At 28.1% G+C, this 15741-nt stretch overlaps 1 protein-coding gene across 1 annotated transcript; it reads right to left on the bottom strand.

Annotated features, from left to right (window-relative positions):
* Positions 1-450: 450 nt before the first annotated feature.
* On the bottom strand, positions 451-15547 carry LOC129965575 (tryptophan--tRNA ligase, cytoplasmic-like). Its single transcript, XM_056079586.1, has 8 exons — positions 15215-15547; positions 14984-15092; positions 14623-14742; positions 8691-8873; positions 7617-7830; positions 3549-3722; positions 2042-2182; positions 451-908 (listed from the first exon to the last, which is right to left on the bottom strand). The coding sequence occupies exons 1-8, from the start codon at positions 15363-15365 to the stop codon at positions 729-731; spliced, it is 1272 nt and encodes a 423-aa protein (XP_055935561.1). The 5' UTR covers positions 15366-15547; the 3' UTR covers positions 451-728.
* Positions 15548-15741: the final 194 nt, after the last annotated feature.

Here is a 15741-nt window from a genome sequence, read left to right as displayed (position 1 = left end):
TAGAATAAATGTATAGAAATTATATGCTATTGAAAAATTATTAGTTTTATCAAAATCATTTTTCCACTCCCATGCGAATGTATTTAGCTATCAACAGTAATTAAAGTTACACAAATGCAATTAAAAAATTATTGTTGTGATGACTTTCTTTTTCCGAAGTGCATTAAACATCCAATTCAATAGGAACTAAACAATTAAAAATTTAACTTATGATAGAAACGAGCAGCCCATAAATTATTATTTACTTCAAAATACAAATGCAATAACCATAAGTGAGTATGTCAAATAAGATTACATTAAAACATGAAATTTGACTTCATAAGCAATTGAATTAATACATTTTTAATATTACTAGTTTTGGAATATTAGTGATTTATATCGCAAGGGATAAACGTACAATTTTGTGTCTTTATAAAATAATAACAATGAAATAATTTTGACATAAAAGCATTGAATTTTAATTTTTATCAATAAATTTGACTTTCTTTTATACATGATCTGTAATATAAAAATAAAAACAGCAAAAAATGCTAGATATTTACTGTTGTTAAATTTTAACACAGAAATATAAAGTCTATGTTACAATCAACATTTTAAATAAGCCAATAATAAATAAAAGATGCAATTCATAGAAGTAAAAAATACTTCTAATAATAAATAAGTGTTGAAATTTGTGAATTCACTTTAAAGTGCATTTTAAGGTGGGAAAGGTGCTTCAGTATTCTAAATTACTTAATTTCACTTTTATTTTGAAATTTAAACTTTAGTTTTCGAGGAGTCATAAATTCTTTAACTATATCGTCAGTTATTTCCTTTCTTCTTTCTTGATGTTCAACTACAACTTTCTGTAGAATTTCTATTAGCTCTTTCTTTAAATATCCTGTAAGAAGTTCTCCACTGGTGTAATCCTAAAATAGATTATACAGTTCATTATGTAATTTTGCAAGATTCTAAAATTACAATTTGTTAATAATTAACAAAAAATAAGTCATTCTACTTCGTTTAATAAAAATTCATTTGATATATAAAATCTACAATAATTAAAAGATGTGCCAATCTAGATATTGTTTTATCCTATTAACAATATCAAAAGTTGCAGTAGAAAATCTCATGCATATTTACAGAATGCTCATATATATATATATATATATATATATATATATATATATATATATATATATATATATATATATATATATATATTATTTGTAATATACTTTAGTAGTAAATATTTATTAACATTAAAAGTTAACAATAAAAACCTGGAAATTCTGTTAATTAAAAAGCTTAATTACGGATAACATTTTTTAAAATTAATTATCTGTTGTCATTTAATACTACTTCTCTTAAGTTTTTTTATTTTTTATTTTGAACTTTAACATGGCTAGGTTTCCATCATCTTGATAATGCAATACAAAGCTGTTCATAAAATAAAAAGGCTCATCTAGATGAATTTCTAATTGTTCAAAGTTTTTTCTTTGTGAAGGCTGATGGTTATTGTATATGCTGGAATGATGAGAAACTGATGATTCTTAAATATGATGGAGAAAAACAAAGCTAAATCAATTCTGGACTATAAAACTGTAACCCAGCTCCCAATTGAATTTTGAAAATATCTGTACAGCAATCATATTTTTCCTGTTTCTCATAATAATAATAATAAAGTAGGTGCTATTTCAAAGTCCTTTTTTGAGATTTATATTTCTGAGAAACATAACATTAATTTCTTCTTTTAGAATGGTGATCTACTGACAGAATAGAAAATACTGAACAGAAGAAAAAAAAACTTTAAATTGTCCTTCATGAGAATATAATAAAAATTGCAGACATCAACTCATTGATCTTTACTGCAGTCTAGCCCTAAAAATTTAATGAAACATGAAATTTATAATCCCATAATTAGTTATTATTCCTATTAGAACATTAAAAAAAAAAACTGTTTGAATTGCTAGACACCAAATCGGCATAGTAAATTTGGCTCGATAATTGTATATACTGGTAATCAAACATTGCATATCTATTGAGAAATATTTTTAATTACCTTTCTTATTTGTTCCAATCTTTCATCATCTTCTAAAAAGAAGCGAAGATATTGGAATGATACATCTATATCACAATTCCCACCCTTTTCTTTATGTTCAGCTTCTGTTGCACCACCACCAGAAAAGGCATACTTATTTATCTAAAAAGCAAAATCATACAATTAATTGGATTTATTTCCATTCTATAAGAATTTACTTAAATTAAAAAGTAATGAAGAAGACAGGCTGAGTTAATAGTTTTAAAAAACAATTATTTTCAATTAGGACTAAATTTTTAGATTATATTAAACAAGTAATAATATTTCTAAGCAAATAATATAACTTAGAACAAGCAATAATTAATACACCATTATATTTATTGACTTTAAATCAAAGGTATCAATTGTATGGAAACAAGTGATTAAACACAAAAATTTAAATATATCTTTATTCTAGATGAGATTAAAATAAGATGAAACTAACAAGTTAAAGAAATGAAGATACCTTAATATAAAAACCATTTTAGAGGAAAAAAGTTTCAAATTAATACCAATATGCTTTCCTTGAAAAAGATTATCTTGGGATTATAATGGGATTTTTGTGTGAAAAAGTATCTCCCTCCTTCTCCCTGTTATAAAAACATTAGGACATATGAACAATTGTTCCAAGCAACTGCTCATGGAAGTTAAAAATTTTTGTCTCTTTAATTTAAGAATATGCAGAATGAAATATCTAAGAGTTAAGGGGGGGGGGATTTTTCTTAACAATATCTGTTAACAAAGAAGCAAAATAATAAAAAATAAAAAAAAATATTTCAAAATTTTAGAATATAAAACATATTCAATAAAACAGAGCCTTTTTTTAGTATGGATTTATCTACATTTAATTGTATGTAAATTTGTAAAGAATTCAAGTTTTGCAGATTCCTCAAGATACATTAACTATCTGATCAGAATATCTTTATAATCTTTTAATAATCATAATAATTTATTTTCTAATTCAGGATAAATTAACAATTAACTATATTGTTCCACATGAAACAGATATATACAAGACTTGCAATTGTTAAGAATAGGACTAATAGCTTGCCTGTGATATGAGGAGAGTGGTTAAATAATATTTATTTATATTTTAACAGACTATCTTCAAATAAGAATTGTCTTAAGATTACTACTTCTATAATTTGTCTTTACAAAAATTCTTAAAGAAACTGATAAAAATAGATACATTCCCTGAATGAATTCCAGCAAACAACATAAAATTAATAAAGCATTATATTTAGTTTCATTTCAACAAAAGACTTATAAGTAACCAATGGACTTTTATCTAATTAGCAGTAGTTTAAAAATTTGTTAAGGAACAAAATTCAAAAGAAATTTTAAGAATTAAAAAAAAAAAAAGGTAAATAACCAATTGATAATTTTTACCTTATTTGTATAAACAAGGAGGAAAAAATTATTGTCATTTGAACAAAATATTAAAATTCCATAATTTATTCTTAAAAATTAAAACAGATAAATGTATTACCTTTTTCTTAATCTGGTTAGGAGTATCAGTGAGAAAGATAGAACTATTTGGATCACTTGCACTCATTTTTGTTTGTGAACCCTGCAAAGCTGGGAAGAACTGAGAATGAAGAAGTGCTGGTTTACAGAAACCTAACCTTGGGGCTACATCTCTGGTCATTCGGAAGAAGGGATCCTGTAAATCAAATATACATATAATAAGAATAATCAAAGAAGACATAATATTACCTGGAACCAGGGGTGTTTGTGGGACCCCAAAAAATCCCTTGAAACTTTTACGGACTTACTACCGACATTTTGGAGTTTCGAGAAGGGGGGGGGGGAGAGAAATGAAAAATTACAACTATGAAGTATTGAATGATCTAATTATAAAAGTTCAATGAATAACTTTTTTTGCAAAATTAATAACCATAAATTTTCAAACATATAAACTACTACATTTTATGTAAATATTTTAAATTACCTGAATTAATTCTTTAAAAAAAATTATCTAATTTCTGCTGCTTTTTTTATTTTCTGATGTTTGTGGGCTTGTCTTTCTTTTATGGTGAACTTCATAATTGCAGGAAGGTTGACTTTTATTTTCCTCATTTACAGTTGAAGAAATTTCCTCGAGAACTGCACATGCAGAGGTAGAAGCACTTTGCTTTTCTGCTAATGTAGAAGGTTTTTCAGAGACTTTTATAGGTGGCTCATATGAAATACATGTTTTTAAGTCCTCTTGATATGTTTTCCAACATATCAAGAGACTTCTGTTCATATTGAGTAAGAGATCTTTGTGAGTTGGATCAGTCATATTGGATTTTTTGAGCCATATTTTTCACATGAGGTTTCTTTAGAAGCCATTAAATCATATTTAATAGTCTGCACTGCATCTACGGAATCAATCTTAAGAGAGGTTCTATAGTCAGTGACAAATGTATCCATTAAGTTGAATGCACTTTCCACTAATGGGCCATGGAAGCAGCTAAGGCAGGCTGACCAATTTAGCCAATGTAGGATACTTATAATCATTTGTGAAATCATCTTTTAAATTAAAAACTTTTGACCAATATTTATCAATTGTACACTTGACTTGATTTCCACTTTCATCAGATGTGTAGAGCATTTCTTTGGTGATATCAATATCACTCTGGTATAACCTTATTTCAGCTTCTACTTTTGACTTTTCATTATCACTAAAAATATGGGACATAAAAAATGATAATTTTTCAAAAGCTAATATTGTACTGGTTTTACCTCTTAGCTCTGGATCTAATGCTGTAAAACTAATTAGATATGAATTTTTAAGGGGTAATTTCTGTTTCATATGCTGTGCTGTATTAGTATAAGCTTTCATCAGAGAAATTTGGAATTCTTTTGCTATTGGATGATTTTTTGATAATTTCTTCAGGAGAGTGGAAGCTTCTGCACCAGTAAATATTACTTTGCTAGGTAGATGGAATTCTGGATTTGTGACATCAACCTTTAATAAATCATTATAAGGTGCACTCTATATTTTCTGGCTTCATAAAAAAAAGAGAAAAATTTTGCCATCAATTTATAAATACTGGAATGTATTAAATGAAGCATTGGTTTTTTTGTTTCAAATAATTTAATATATGTGTTGAACTCTGATAATACTGCTGAATATAATGCCATATGCAATAAAGTTTTGTTTTGCATAAGAAATAACCCATTTAGTATTCTTTTTTCCCGAGCTAAAGCATCCTTTGTGAGTTGTTGGGAATGCAAGCAAGAATACACCCCTTCAACAATTTTTTTCTCAGCTGAAGAAATATTTCTTTTATTGTATACAGTTTCAACATAAGAAAAATAATCCCCTTTATCAGTTTTATCCAAGTAGTTAAAATAAAATGCAATAAGAAAATCCCACAGATCTTTGATTCTTTCTAAAACACATAAAATGTACACCCACCTATGGTCTGGTCTCTTCAAGGGCTTAAGTTTTTTAATGGCAAGGGATTCACAGATTTTGAAAAAATTTTCTCTTTTACTGCAGCTTTTCATATCAAAATAGATGTCATCAAACAAATCTTCTAAGTATCTATCAAAACATGAAGCAAATTTTTTTGCACAGTTATTAGCTGTGTGACATGTGTCACCATCAATATCTAATAAGTGGGGTGCTTTGTTTGATCGTAGTCTGGTTTCAACACCCTTTTTTTTTCCCACGCATGGTGTTACATGAGTCCATTAATACACTAATTAAGTTTGCCCATGGAATATTATTATCTTCAATAGTATTAACAACTGCTTTAAAAACAGCTTCTGAATTGCAAGATTCCATCTTTAGAGATGCAAAATGATGAACTACAACTTCATTTTGATTGTTGTCATAAAACTGCACCAATATTGCCAGTATACTTTCTTGAGCATTTCTAGTTCTTTCATCCAAATTTAGAGAAAATGGAGTCTCCTTTAAAGTTTTAATGATATTTTCCTTAATAGTTTTTGCGAGCCCATATTTCATCTTATAACATGCAGTAGTCCTGGACATTTCCAACGAGTTTAGTGCCGTCTGATCGCGGCTCAACTGTTTGCAGAGTTCAGTTAAATTGGGAGCTACATTGAAAGAAAGAGAATTCTCGGTGATAAACAAAGTTATTAATACCTCTTGGCGTGCTTTTCTTGTCACTATATCCAATGGCCGAGCATCAGTCTCCAGTAAGTCATCAGTATTTTTTGAATTAGCATAATTACTTAAAGTCATTGAATGTCTAATGCACTTTGAATATTTTATGTGCGTCACAGTTTTAGAATGATTTGTGAAAGCCTTGAATCCTTCCTCACCATACTTCAGCAGTGAGTTACAAAAAACACAATATGCTTGTCCAGCAACATTTATTTTCTTGCACCATGTGCCGATGGTATCCCCATTACCATCTCTCCGTTCAATCCAATTCCACCTAAATGCATTCCGGACACCTTCTTCTAATTGTATAATATCACTATTTATATCGAGAAATTTCATAGTGAAATTCTCTTGCGTACATAAATAAAAAAATATTTCAATAAACGAAACGAAAAATTTACATGTGCATCAATAAATGAAACGAAAATTTTACACAGCGGAGAAAAAAAAGTTGCAAAGCGATCAATGACAAATAGCTAATACGCCGAAAAATCCCCCTTCTCTACTTATTGGCGTCACGCCAGGAGAGATAAGACCTTCGAACCCAGAGTCACGTGATCGCACATCTGGTCGAACGAAGTCTCTCCCTTTTTTTTCTGCCGGGCCTACTTACCGAAAAGAATCCAGAAGAGAATGTCCGAGAACCGGGGGAATGAGTCATAACTCGCAATAAGGAAAGAACAAAAAAGAAGTTTTTCCCCCCTTTTTACGCATTATCACTGCCTTTGGCGAAAGAAAGGAAAAGTTTTCACCACACACACTGACCTTGCGTTTTCTGCTTTCAAAGCAAACAAAATTACCCAGATCAAAATAAATAATTCATTATTATTCCTACTTCCTTTTGAACGACGATCCCCGGAATTTCCGGATATCGAAGTTCAAAATCCCCGGAATTCCGGGGTTATGAATATATCCTAATTAATACTAAGATTTTACACATAGTCGCAATATATTCTGTCTATATTTTACACATATTCTGAAATATTCAATTATTTTTTATAGTTTGCAATAATGGAAACAATTTTGTGAGAATTACAAATTAAAATCAAAGACTTTTTTTCTATAGTTTTGTATATTAAAAGTATATGTTGATTACTTTTCTTTCTTAATAAATTTAATTTCTGGTTTACAAGTGAAAACCTATACAAAGTCAAAAGTGCTTGTACAGCCCGACACTGAAATAGAATTTCTTGTTAGAATTATTTGCTTGAAAAAAAAAATCAAAACTATTTAAAACTATTTGACTGTTTTGAAAAAATTCTTTATTTTAATTACATGACATTAACTATAATATATTTTTATATTAAGATTTAGAATTTTTTTAAAGGTAAAAATCCTGGAAATATACTTGGGAATTAATCTAAAACCAATTTTTTCTATAATTTTATACAAAAATTCAAGAGAGTAATTTTTTATTTATTTATTTAATACTACCTGATCTATAGCACAAGGAATAAGACAAGGGACATCTTTTTTGCCATCAAATATGAAAGGAAATGAGGAACTGAAAGAAGGAGCTGCTTGAATTGCTGGAAATGAAATTTTCCCAATGCAATCACTGTTTCCAAATCCAAAAATTCCTTTAACTTGGTTGAATGTAACATTTTTTTGAACTCTTGTCATGTTCTGATAAAACTGTGGACATTGACTAAAATTATAAGAAAAAAACATATATTAAAATTTCTTTAAAAATCCAATTTAAAATAAAATGATAAATAAAAAAAATCAGGAAATGCAATTATAAATTTAATATGACCGATATTTCTTGCAATAAATTAATGTAACAAAACAAGGGGGGGAAAAAAACCCCTGAAATTTAAGTCAGACATTCTGCATCTCACATAAAAATTATTAGATTCTAAGAAATTCAATTTATTGATTTATTTCAGACATACTGAGAAAGTATATAAGTTATTTAAAAAGAAAATTAATGCTTGCTTCAACTGCAGATTGTGCACAAATATATCAAAATAATAATTAAAAAATATTTCTTACAGTCTTTTATACGAGAAAGCTAGTAATAAAATATTTAAACAAATGGTAAACTTTTAATTCAAACATTATTTTCTATTAGCTGACATTGAATTTTCCTATAATTATTATAAGAGTCAGAGAACACTTTTCCATAAATATTAATATTCATTGTAGACCAACTGAACTGTCTCTAAATTTATAATAATAAAATATGGAAATATTATTTAAAAAGAAACTTTCCAATGCAATAAATGGTCCACAGAATCTGAAATTAAAAGAAAATTCTGTTATAGAAACAATAAAATTTCATTTTCTCCATTAACAGAACTTTATATTTAAAATTCATATAGTTATTTTTCATATCGCTATTAAATTTTCAATCAAAATTTCATTAAAAATAATGAATTTTTTTAGCTTTAAATTTTTATTTGATTCTGGTTTGGTAACTTTATGCTTTATTTTAATATATATTTTAAAAATAAAATCAACAGTAATTTTTTAGGTAATGCTTAGGTTTCAAAATAATTCCCTTACCCTATAAATTGGAAATTTGAAAAAATGAACGTTTTTTCAACATCAAATCCCAATGCAATGATATCTTTGGCATTTTCAATAGCCAATTCTTGAGCTTTCTCAACAGACAGATCTTTCCATAAAAACTTTTCATCATCTGTCATTTGTATTATTAATGGCACATCAAATGTTTCTTGTAACCATCTGAAATGAAATACATATTTAGATAGATGAAAATTTAAAATATAATGATGTCACTAGTCATCTATAGTCTTATAATCAGTTTATTTAAAAAAAAATTAATATTGATCTTATTTTTATGGTTAATAAACATTTTGAGCCTAATGAGATATATGTATCCGATGACATATATAATTATTCCAAAGTTCCCTTGAAAAAGTATAAAGTAATATTTATACTTTTAATGTCACAAAAAGATAAGAAAAACTGTTGTCTAATGAGAAAATTAAATATAAGTAATTTTAATTTTACTGTTTCACAATTTAATCTGAGTTATACTGAGCATTATATAAGATTAGATAAGATGTTATAATGAGATTATTTTCAGTTTCCAAATTCATGAAATATTTTATAAAACATAATCAATGAAAACTATGAAACTATTTTTAAAACATCAATATAGTCTCCTATATTTAAGTAATGGATGGATAATTCAATATATCAGTACTACTGGCATATTTACTACTAGCAGTTCTCAGTCAATTTCTAACAAAAATCATTAACCGTAACCATAGTCTAAAGGACTGGTGACTTAATTATTAAGAATATAGTAAAATTTCCTGCAATTTCATTCAAATTTTTTAAAAAAAGGTGATATTTGTAACTATTTTGTTACCTAAGATTTTGACAATCTGATAGAATTAAAAGATAAAAATCAGATCTTATTTGTAATTACAGCAATATGGATGACAAAACCATTCATCATCCTATTTATGCCAAATGCCATCCAATTTATGCCAAAATACATTGTTTCTCAGCTGGGTTCAATATTTTCCTAAGAAATGAACAATGCATAAACCAAAATGGTATATGCATAAGGAAAAATCATGTTATTGAAGATGTAAAATTATGTTGTCTTCTTAATCACACAAAAATTCAGAACAGGAGATCTTCAATATTTTCTTTCCTGCTCTTTTTCTTTTTTTCTCTTCTGATACTTACACCTCCCACCAGAACCGGCCTTTGCTATGAAGGGGCCTGGCTGCAAGAAGCCATTTGAGGCCCTAATTTTTTGTGAAGTAAAAAACAAACAAACACGAACATACATTATTAATGCATGTTTACTTAATATGTGATTTTGTTTTTGCTAATACATCAATTACTTCAGAAAAATTACAATTTTTTTACAATTTCATTTTAGATGGTTAATATAGCAAGTGTATTTAAGCGTTCTGAACACATAGTTGACCGAAGATAATTCTTTATTAATTTTAATTTGCTGAAAGAGCGCTCAGCATTTGCTATTGTAACTGGCAACGTAAAGAAAGGCTTTAACACAGTTAATACATTTAGAAATAACTCATTATAATTATTATTTAGTATCAATTGCAATATGTCTTGTGCATTGTTTACATCTTTTTCATTCAAGAGCAAATTCTGTAGAAAACAAATTTCCTCAATTAGGATTTTTTATCCATATCTTTGTTATAAAACTTTACAGAGTTTTTGGAACATTTCTCGAATTCATGTTTTACTAAAGTTTTTATATCAGTGATTAATTTGAAATACTTTTAAATCTATCTTCTATCTAAAAAATAACAATATCAGTTACAGAGTTAAAAAAAAATAACACCTAAATTCCTTTACCTTGTTTTTAATTACTTCATCTTCGACTAATTCAGAATATAATCTTTTACTTTTTCAAATTCGTTTTGCAGGAAAATGTTCCAAAATATTCAAATTACATGTTAGCACTTTTGCATTGTCTAAAAATATATTATTAAAATATATTTGGATTTTAGTTTCAATTTTATTGACTAAATTGAAAGCCGAGTCAAGAAAAATTGCTTTTGCTTGAAATAGTTTATTGATAGTGTTAATTTTGGACAATATTGCAAACCAGACTATTAAAACATAAAATAAATGACATTCCTTGTTTTGCATCCAATAAACTTTCAGCCTTGGATATTGCTGTATTATCGTCATTTACATCAATAAATTTTTCTAGGTCATAACATAATTGTTCAAACTGTTTCAAACTGTGTGTACACTACTTTAACCGAATTTATTTTGGCTTCCCAACGAATGTCACATAATGGTTTAAGAATAATGTTTAAATGCTTTTGTAGAATTTCCTATCTTTTTGTAGATGCAGAAAATAAGCAATATAAGCGTTATATCCCAAAAAAATATTACAATATATACTGCGAATAATATACAATAAGCGGCATCACAAATTAATAAATTAAAGGAGTGTGACAGGCAAGGCACATAAATTACATGCGAGTTTAGAGAAAGTATTTTAAACTGTACACCTTTATATTTCCCTTTCATCATGTTACCTTTGTCGTATGGTTGCCCTCTACAATTCATAATATCTAAATCAAGCTCACTTAATCTTTCCAATAGAGTTTTTGTTAGTCCTTCTCCAGTCACATCAGTTACTTCAATAAACCCTATAAATGACTCATTTATAGTTAGCCTTTTCTCTTCAAAATTTACATACCTAATAATGATTGAAGTTTATTCCTTATGGAAAATATTAGGAGTACAATTCATTAAGATACAATAGTACATGGCTACTTTTATATTGTGTTTAATTCATTAAGAACTTCATTCCCTAACGCAGCAATAATTAGTTCTTGGGACCTATGTGCTAAATGATGCACACTTCTATTTTTAGAATTTATTATTTTGTTTATATGATCTATTAGCTCAGGGTCATATTTACTTAATAATTCAATTAAACTTAAAAAATTTCCATTATTAGGCATACCCAGTATTTTGCGAGTTCCTTGAAGAGGAAGATTATTGCACACAAAAAATATAATCGCATCTACAATTCTTTGAAATAGTAATTTGAGTCATGCCGTTTCCTAATTTATATAAACTTCATTTGTTTTATCAATAGTCGAACATAAATTCAGTCGTTTTAGTAATTCTTTCCAAGCAATAAACAAATTAAAATAACAATTACATAACAACAGGTCTGATTTTAACACAAAACATTATAAATTCATCAGTTATAATATTTGAACATAAACCAGGATCATTTATACTCTCTTGATCATATTTGTTATTGTCATTTTTGTCATTATTTTCTGATTCAGTCATATTTGTACAAACATGTTCCTCTACAAATTTCGCCGTTTCAAAATTTTCTTTGCTACACTGTGTACATTGAGCGGAACTTTCTTCCCCAGTTGAATTTTGTATAGTAAATTCTGAAGTTGAAGCAATTTCTTGGTTAGAATTACTTTGTAGCTAGCCACAGATCTACTTGTGATGCTTTAAATTTAGCTTTTCTTTTTTGACACAAAGAGGGATATTTTCTTGGCATGGACATGGTTATATCTAACCTTATTAAGCAGTTTCTAGAATGAATTATCAAATTACTATATGCTACACTATTACCTAGTAGGTGAGGTGAGTGACCATAAATCTACTTATGGTCACAATAACCTTATATATACAATATTAACAATAATTTGCTCACTTGCACTGAGAAACTAGAATTCAAGCTATAATAATAATAATAAGCCCTTCAGTGATTCTTCTGATATCATAATAATCACTGTGCAATACCTAACAATATTATTTTATAGACTCTCAAGCCATAGATATTTTAATAAGTTTGTAATTAATAAATTTCATAATTAGACTTAATTGGTAAACTTAGTAAACAAAATAAAGTTGATATCTACAATACCTTCCAGAAGAATTATCTACAAAGCAAAGCATAAGTACTGTGCGAATTAATTGGGACAAACATATTTTTTAATAAAATTGTCCCTTTTTCGGGAAATTTTTGCCTCAAACTGGTTTCAACTGCATTTTCTTACAACATGCGACTGCCCTTGACTAGTCTAAATCGGTTTCAACATTTCATGACCACATGATCATGACATGTCGAAATTTTTTCCCTTCAGTTGCTGTAAGGAGTGAATTGTCTCCTTCTGGCATGTCTTCAAGAAATGGATATCACTCCTAGGAAAAGGACTAGAATTGTTACCCTTAGTCAGCATAGTTCTATTACTGTGAGGAATATTGCTGCAGCAATTGGAGTTGGAAAATCCAGTGTTTCTAGGATTATTAATCAGCAAAAGAATTTTGGGACAGTGTTTCCAAAATGAAAAAATAAATTTGGATGCAAACGCAAGACCACACTTCGAACAGACAAATTTCTTGTACGAAATAGTACAATGCATCCTAACAAAACGAGATCTTCAGAGAGAATTATTAGCTACTGGTGTGAGCATGGATTCCTCAACAGTTCGATAAATGGCTTATTGAAGCTGGGATATTTGCAAGAACACCAATTGAAAAACAATTATTAACACCTGCAAGGAAGAAAAATAAAAATAAAAAAATGTTTGGATAGGACCAAGAAATATCAATCCTGGACTGCACAAGATTGGAAGAAAGTTGTATTCAGCAATGAAACACATTTTCTTGTGCAAGGGTTTCGACCAAGATTTGTCAGGCAAAGTGGTGGAGAACCAACCCATCAGGGAACAACATCTTATTCAAACAGTTAAGCACCCTCAGAAACAGATGTTTTTTTTTTTTTGGGGGGGGGGGGATCCTAGCACAGCCCACCTCTTGGCATCTTTTTGAATTCTCGCCAAACGAATGGCGATAACGTCACAAATGTGGCAACCTAGACGGATTTTTTAAAAATTTATTTATTATTTTATTTTATTAATAAATAATCAACCTAGAGGGATTTTTTAAAATTTATTTATTATTTTATTTTATTAATAAATAAGCAACCTAGAGGGATTTTTTAAAATTTTTTATTATATTTATTATTAATTCTGGCCTTCAAGTATCGTTTTTTAATTGAAAAATAATAATAATAACAAATATTCAATTAGTAGTTAACTTGGCGAGATTTCAAATAAGTCGTCAAGAGGTGGGTCCATCTAGGATTTTACCGTTTTGGGGTTATTTTACTTCTGGAGGACCTGGCAGCTTAGTACCAGTTGAAGGAATGAACTCTAAACAATACGTTTCTATAATAGAAAGTAAAATTGTGCCCACGATGCAAATGTTCGTTGGTAGTGTTAGTATCTTTCAACAAGATCCTGCTCCATGCCATAATTTTAAGCTAACAATGAATTTTTTTTCAAAAACAGAAAATAACGGTTTTGTATTGGCCTGGTAATTCTCCTCATGTAAAATCCCATCGAAAATTTGTGGAGCATTGTAAAGAAACGTATGAGTAAAATGGATTGCTCATCAAAGGAAACAATGATTGAGAATGATAAAAGTTTGGCTTCATGATGACATGATCAAAAATTTATGTTCTAATTTAGAGTTATCCTTGTACAGGATCTTGTTATAGCTAGAGGAGGACATATTTTGTATTAGATTGCTATACCGAGCATGTAAGTTAATCTATAGTAATTACGCAACATTTGTGAAAATTTTTGTGTTTGTCCCAATTAATTCACACAGCACTGCAGAGAAAGAAGTCCTTTTCTTCTTTTTGTAAATAAAACAGTAACATAAATGCAAGCTAAAATTTTAATCAGGTATAAGATCCATTTAATAAAATAAAAAATGTCATTAAATGTACAATTAATTTCAGGAAGTGTGAATTTCAAACTTTGATGTTAAATAACCTTTGTCAATCAAAATTTCTTTCATTAATTTAGTTTTCAGAAAAAAAAGAAAGAAAGAAAAAACACCAGCAAATATAAACTGCTGCAATTTTCAAGCCTCAGACCTTGATTAAAATGCATTTGCAAAATATAACAAAAACACTTACTTTGTAAACATAAAAGGAATCAAATGACCCATGTGTAAAGCAGATGATGATGGCCCTCTTCCGGTATATAAATAAAATGGTTTCCCCTGTTCTTGCCTTTTAAGAATTTCATACATATCCCTAATATTCAAATAAAAATACAAAAAGCTTTAAAAAGAGTGATTAAATGGATATATTTAATAATTGTTTAAACAGAGATGGAACTTTAATTTAAAAAAATTATTTGTAATCATATATTGAATTATTTGCAGAAAATAACAGATTCTAAACAAAAACATACTCACCCTAGATGTTCATAAATATAATAGAAAATAATAATAACACAAATATTAGAATATATTTTATTTTTTTAAAAACACACCTATGAGAAAAAAATATTCCTCTTCGTAATAAATGGTGAACAGGTTTTTGAATGACTGTTTCAAACCTAGCAAGTAATTTCTCATCAATTTTTGAGCTTCCGAAACGATCTAAAATATTAAATGTTCAAATGATTATTATAAAGAATAACTTGGCATTTACTAAGACAGCATAATGTATTTTAAAAATATACATAAAAATCATTAAAATAAAAAAAATGTAGAATCCCAACCTATTAATTTATCGTAATCAACACCAGTTTGAGAACTACTAGTGACGGTCCATGGATTTACAATATCCCCATCAGTTGATTCAGAGTTCTCATTTTCCTTTTCACATCCGTTGTTCAGATTATCCACGTTGTTCCCAATTTCAGAAGACATGCTGAATAATTTTAATAGAAGCGAAACTACCGTGTTTATCACTAGATAAATCTGCAATATGGGATTAAAAGATAATTATTCACAATTTTTTCTCAGTGTACAATCAACTATAAACATGAAACAGATGGAAACCATAAAATTCGAATCTAGGATTTCATTGCATCAATGTAAAAAGGAAACAACAAAGCATTGAGTACACTTCACTTCGCTGTAATCAATGAATAATCGGAAATCTCAAAAGCACAGTATTGTTTAATTTAATATGAATATAACAGTGTATACATCATTATGAAATAAATTTATTTTTGAAACATTTTAAATACCTTAAAACTTCTTAAAATTTTTCCAATAAGAAAAAGAAATTATTTGTTTCCGA

The sequence above is a fragment of the Argiope bruennichi genome, chromosome 4, assembly GCF_947563725.1.
Source record: "Argiope bruennichi chromosome 4, qqArgBrue1.1, whole genome shotgun sequence".
NCBI lineage: Eukaryota > Metazoa > Arthropoda > Arachnida > Araneae > Araneidae > Argiope > Argiope bruennichi.
This window is presented reverse-complemented; position numbering and strand designations above follow the sequence as displayed.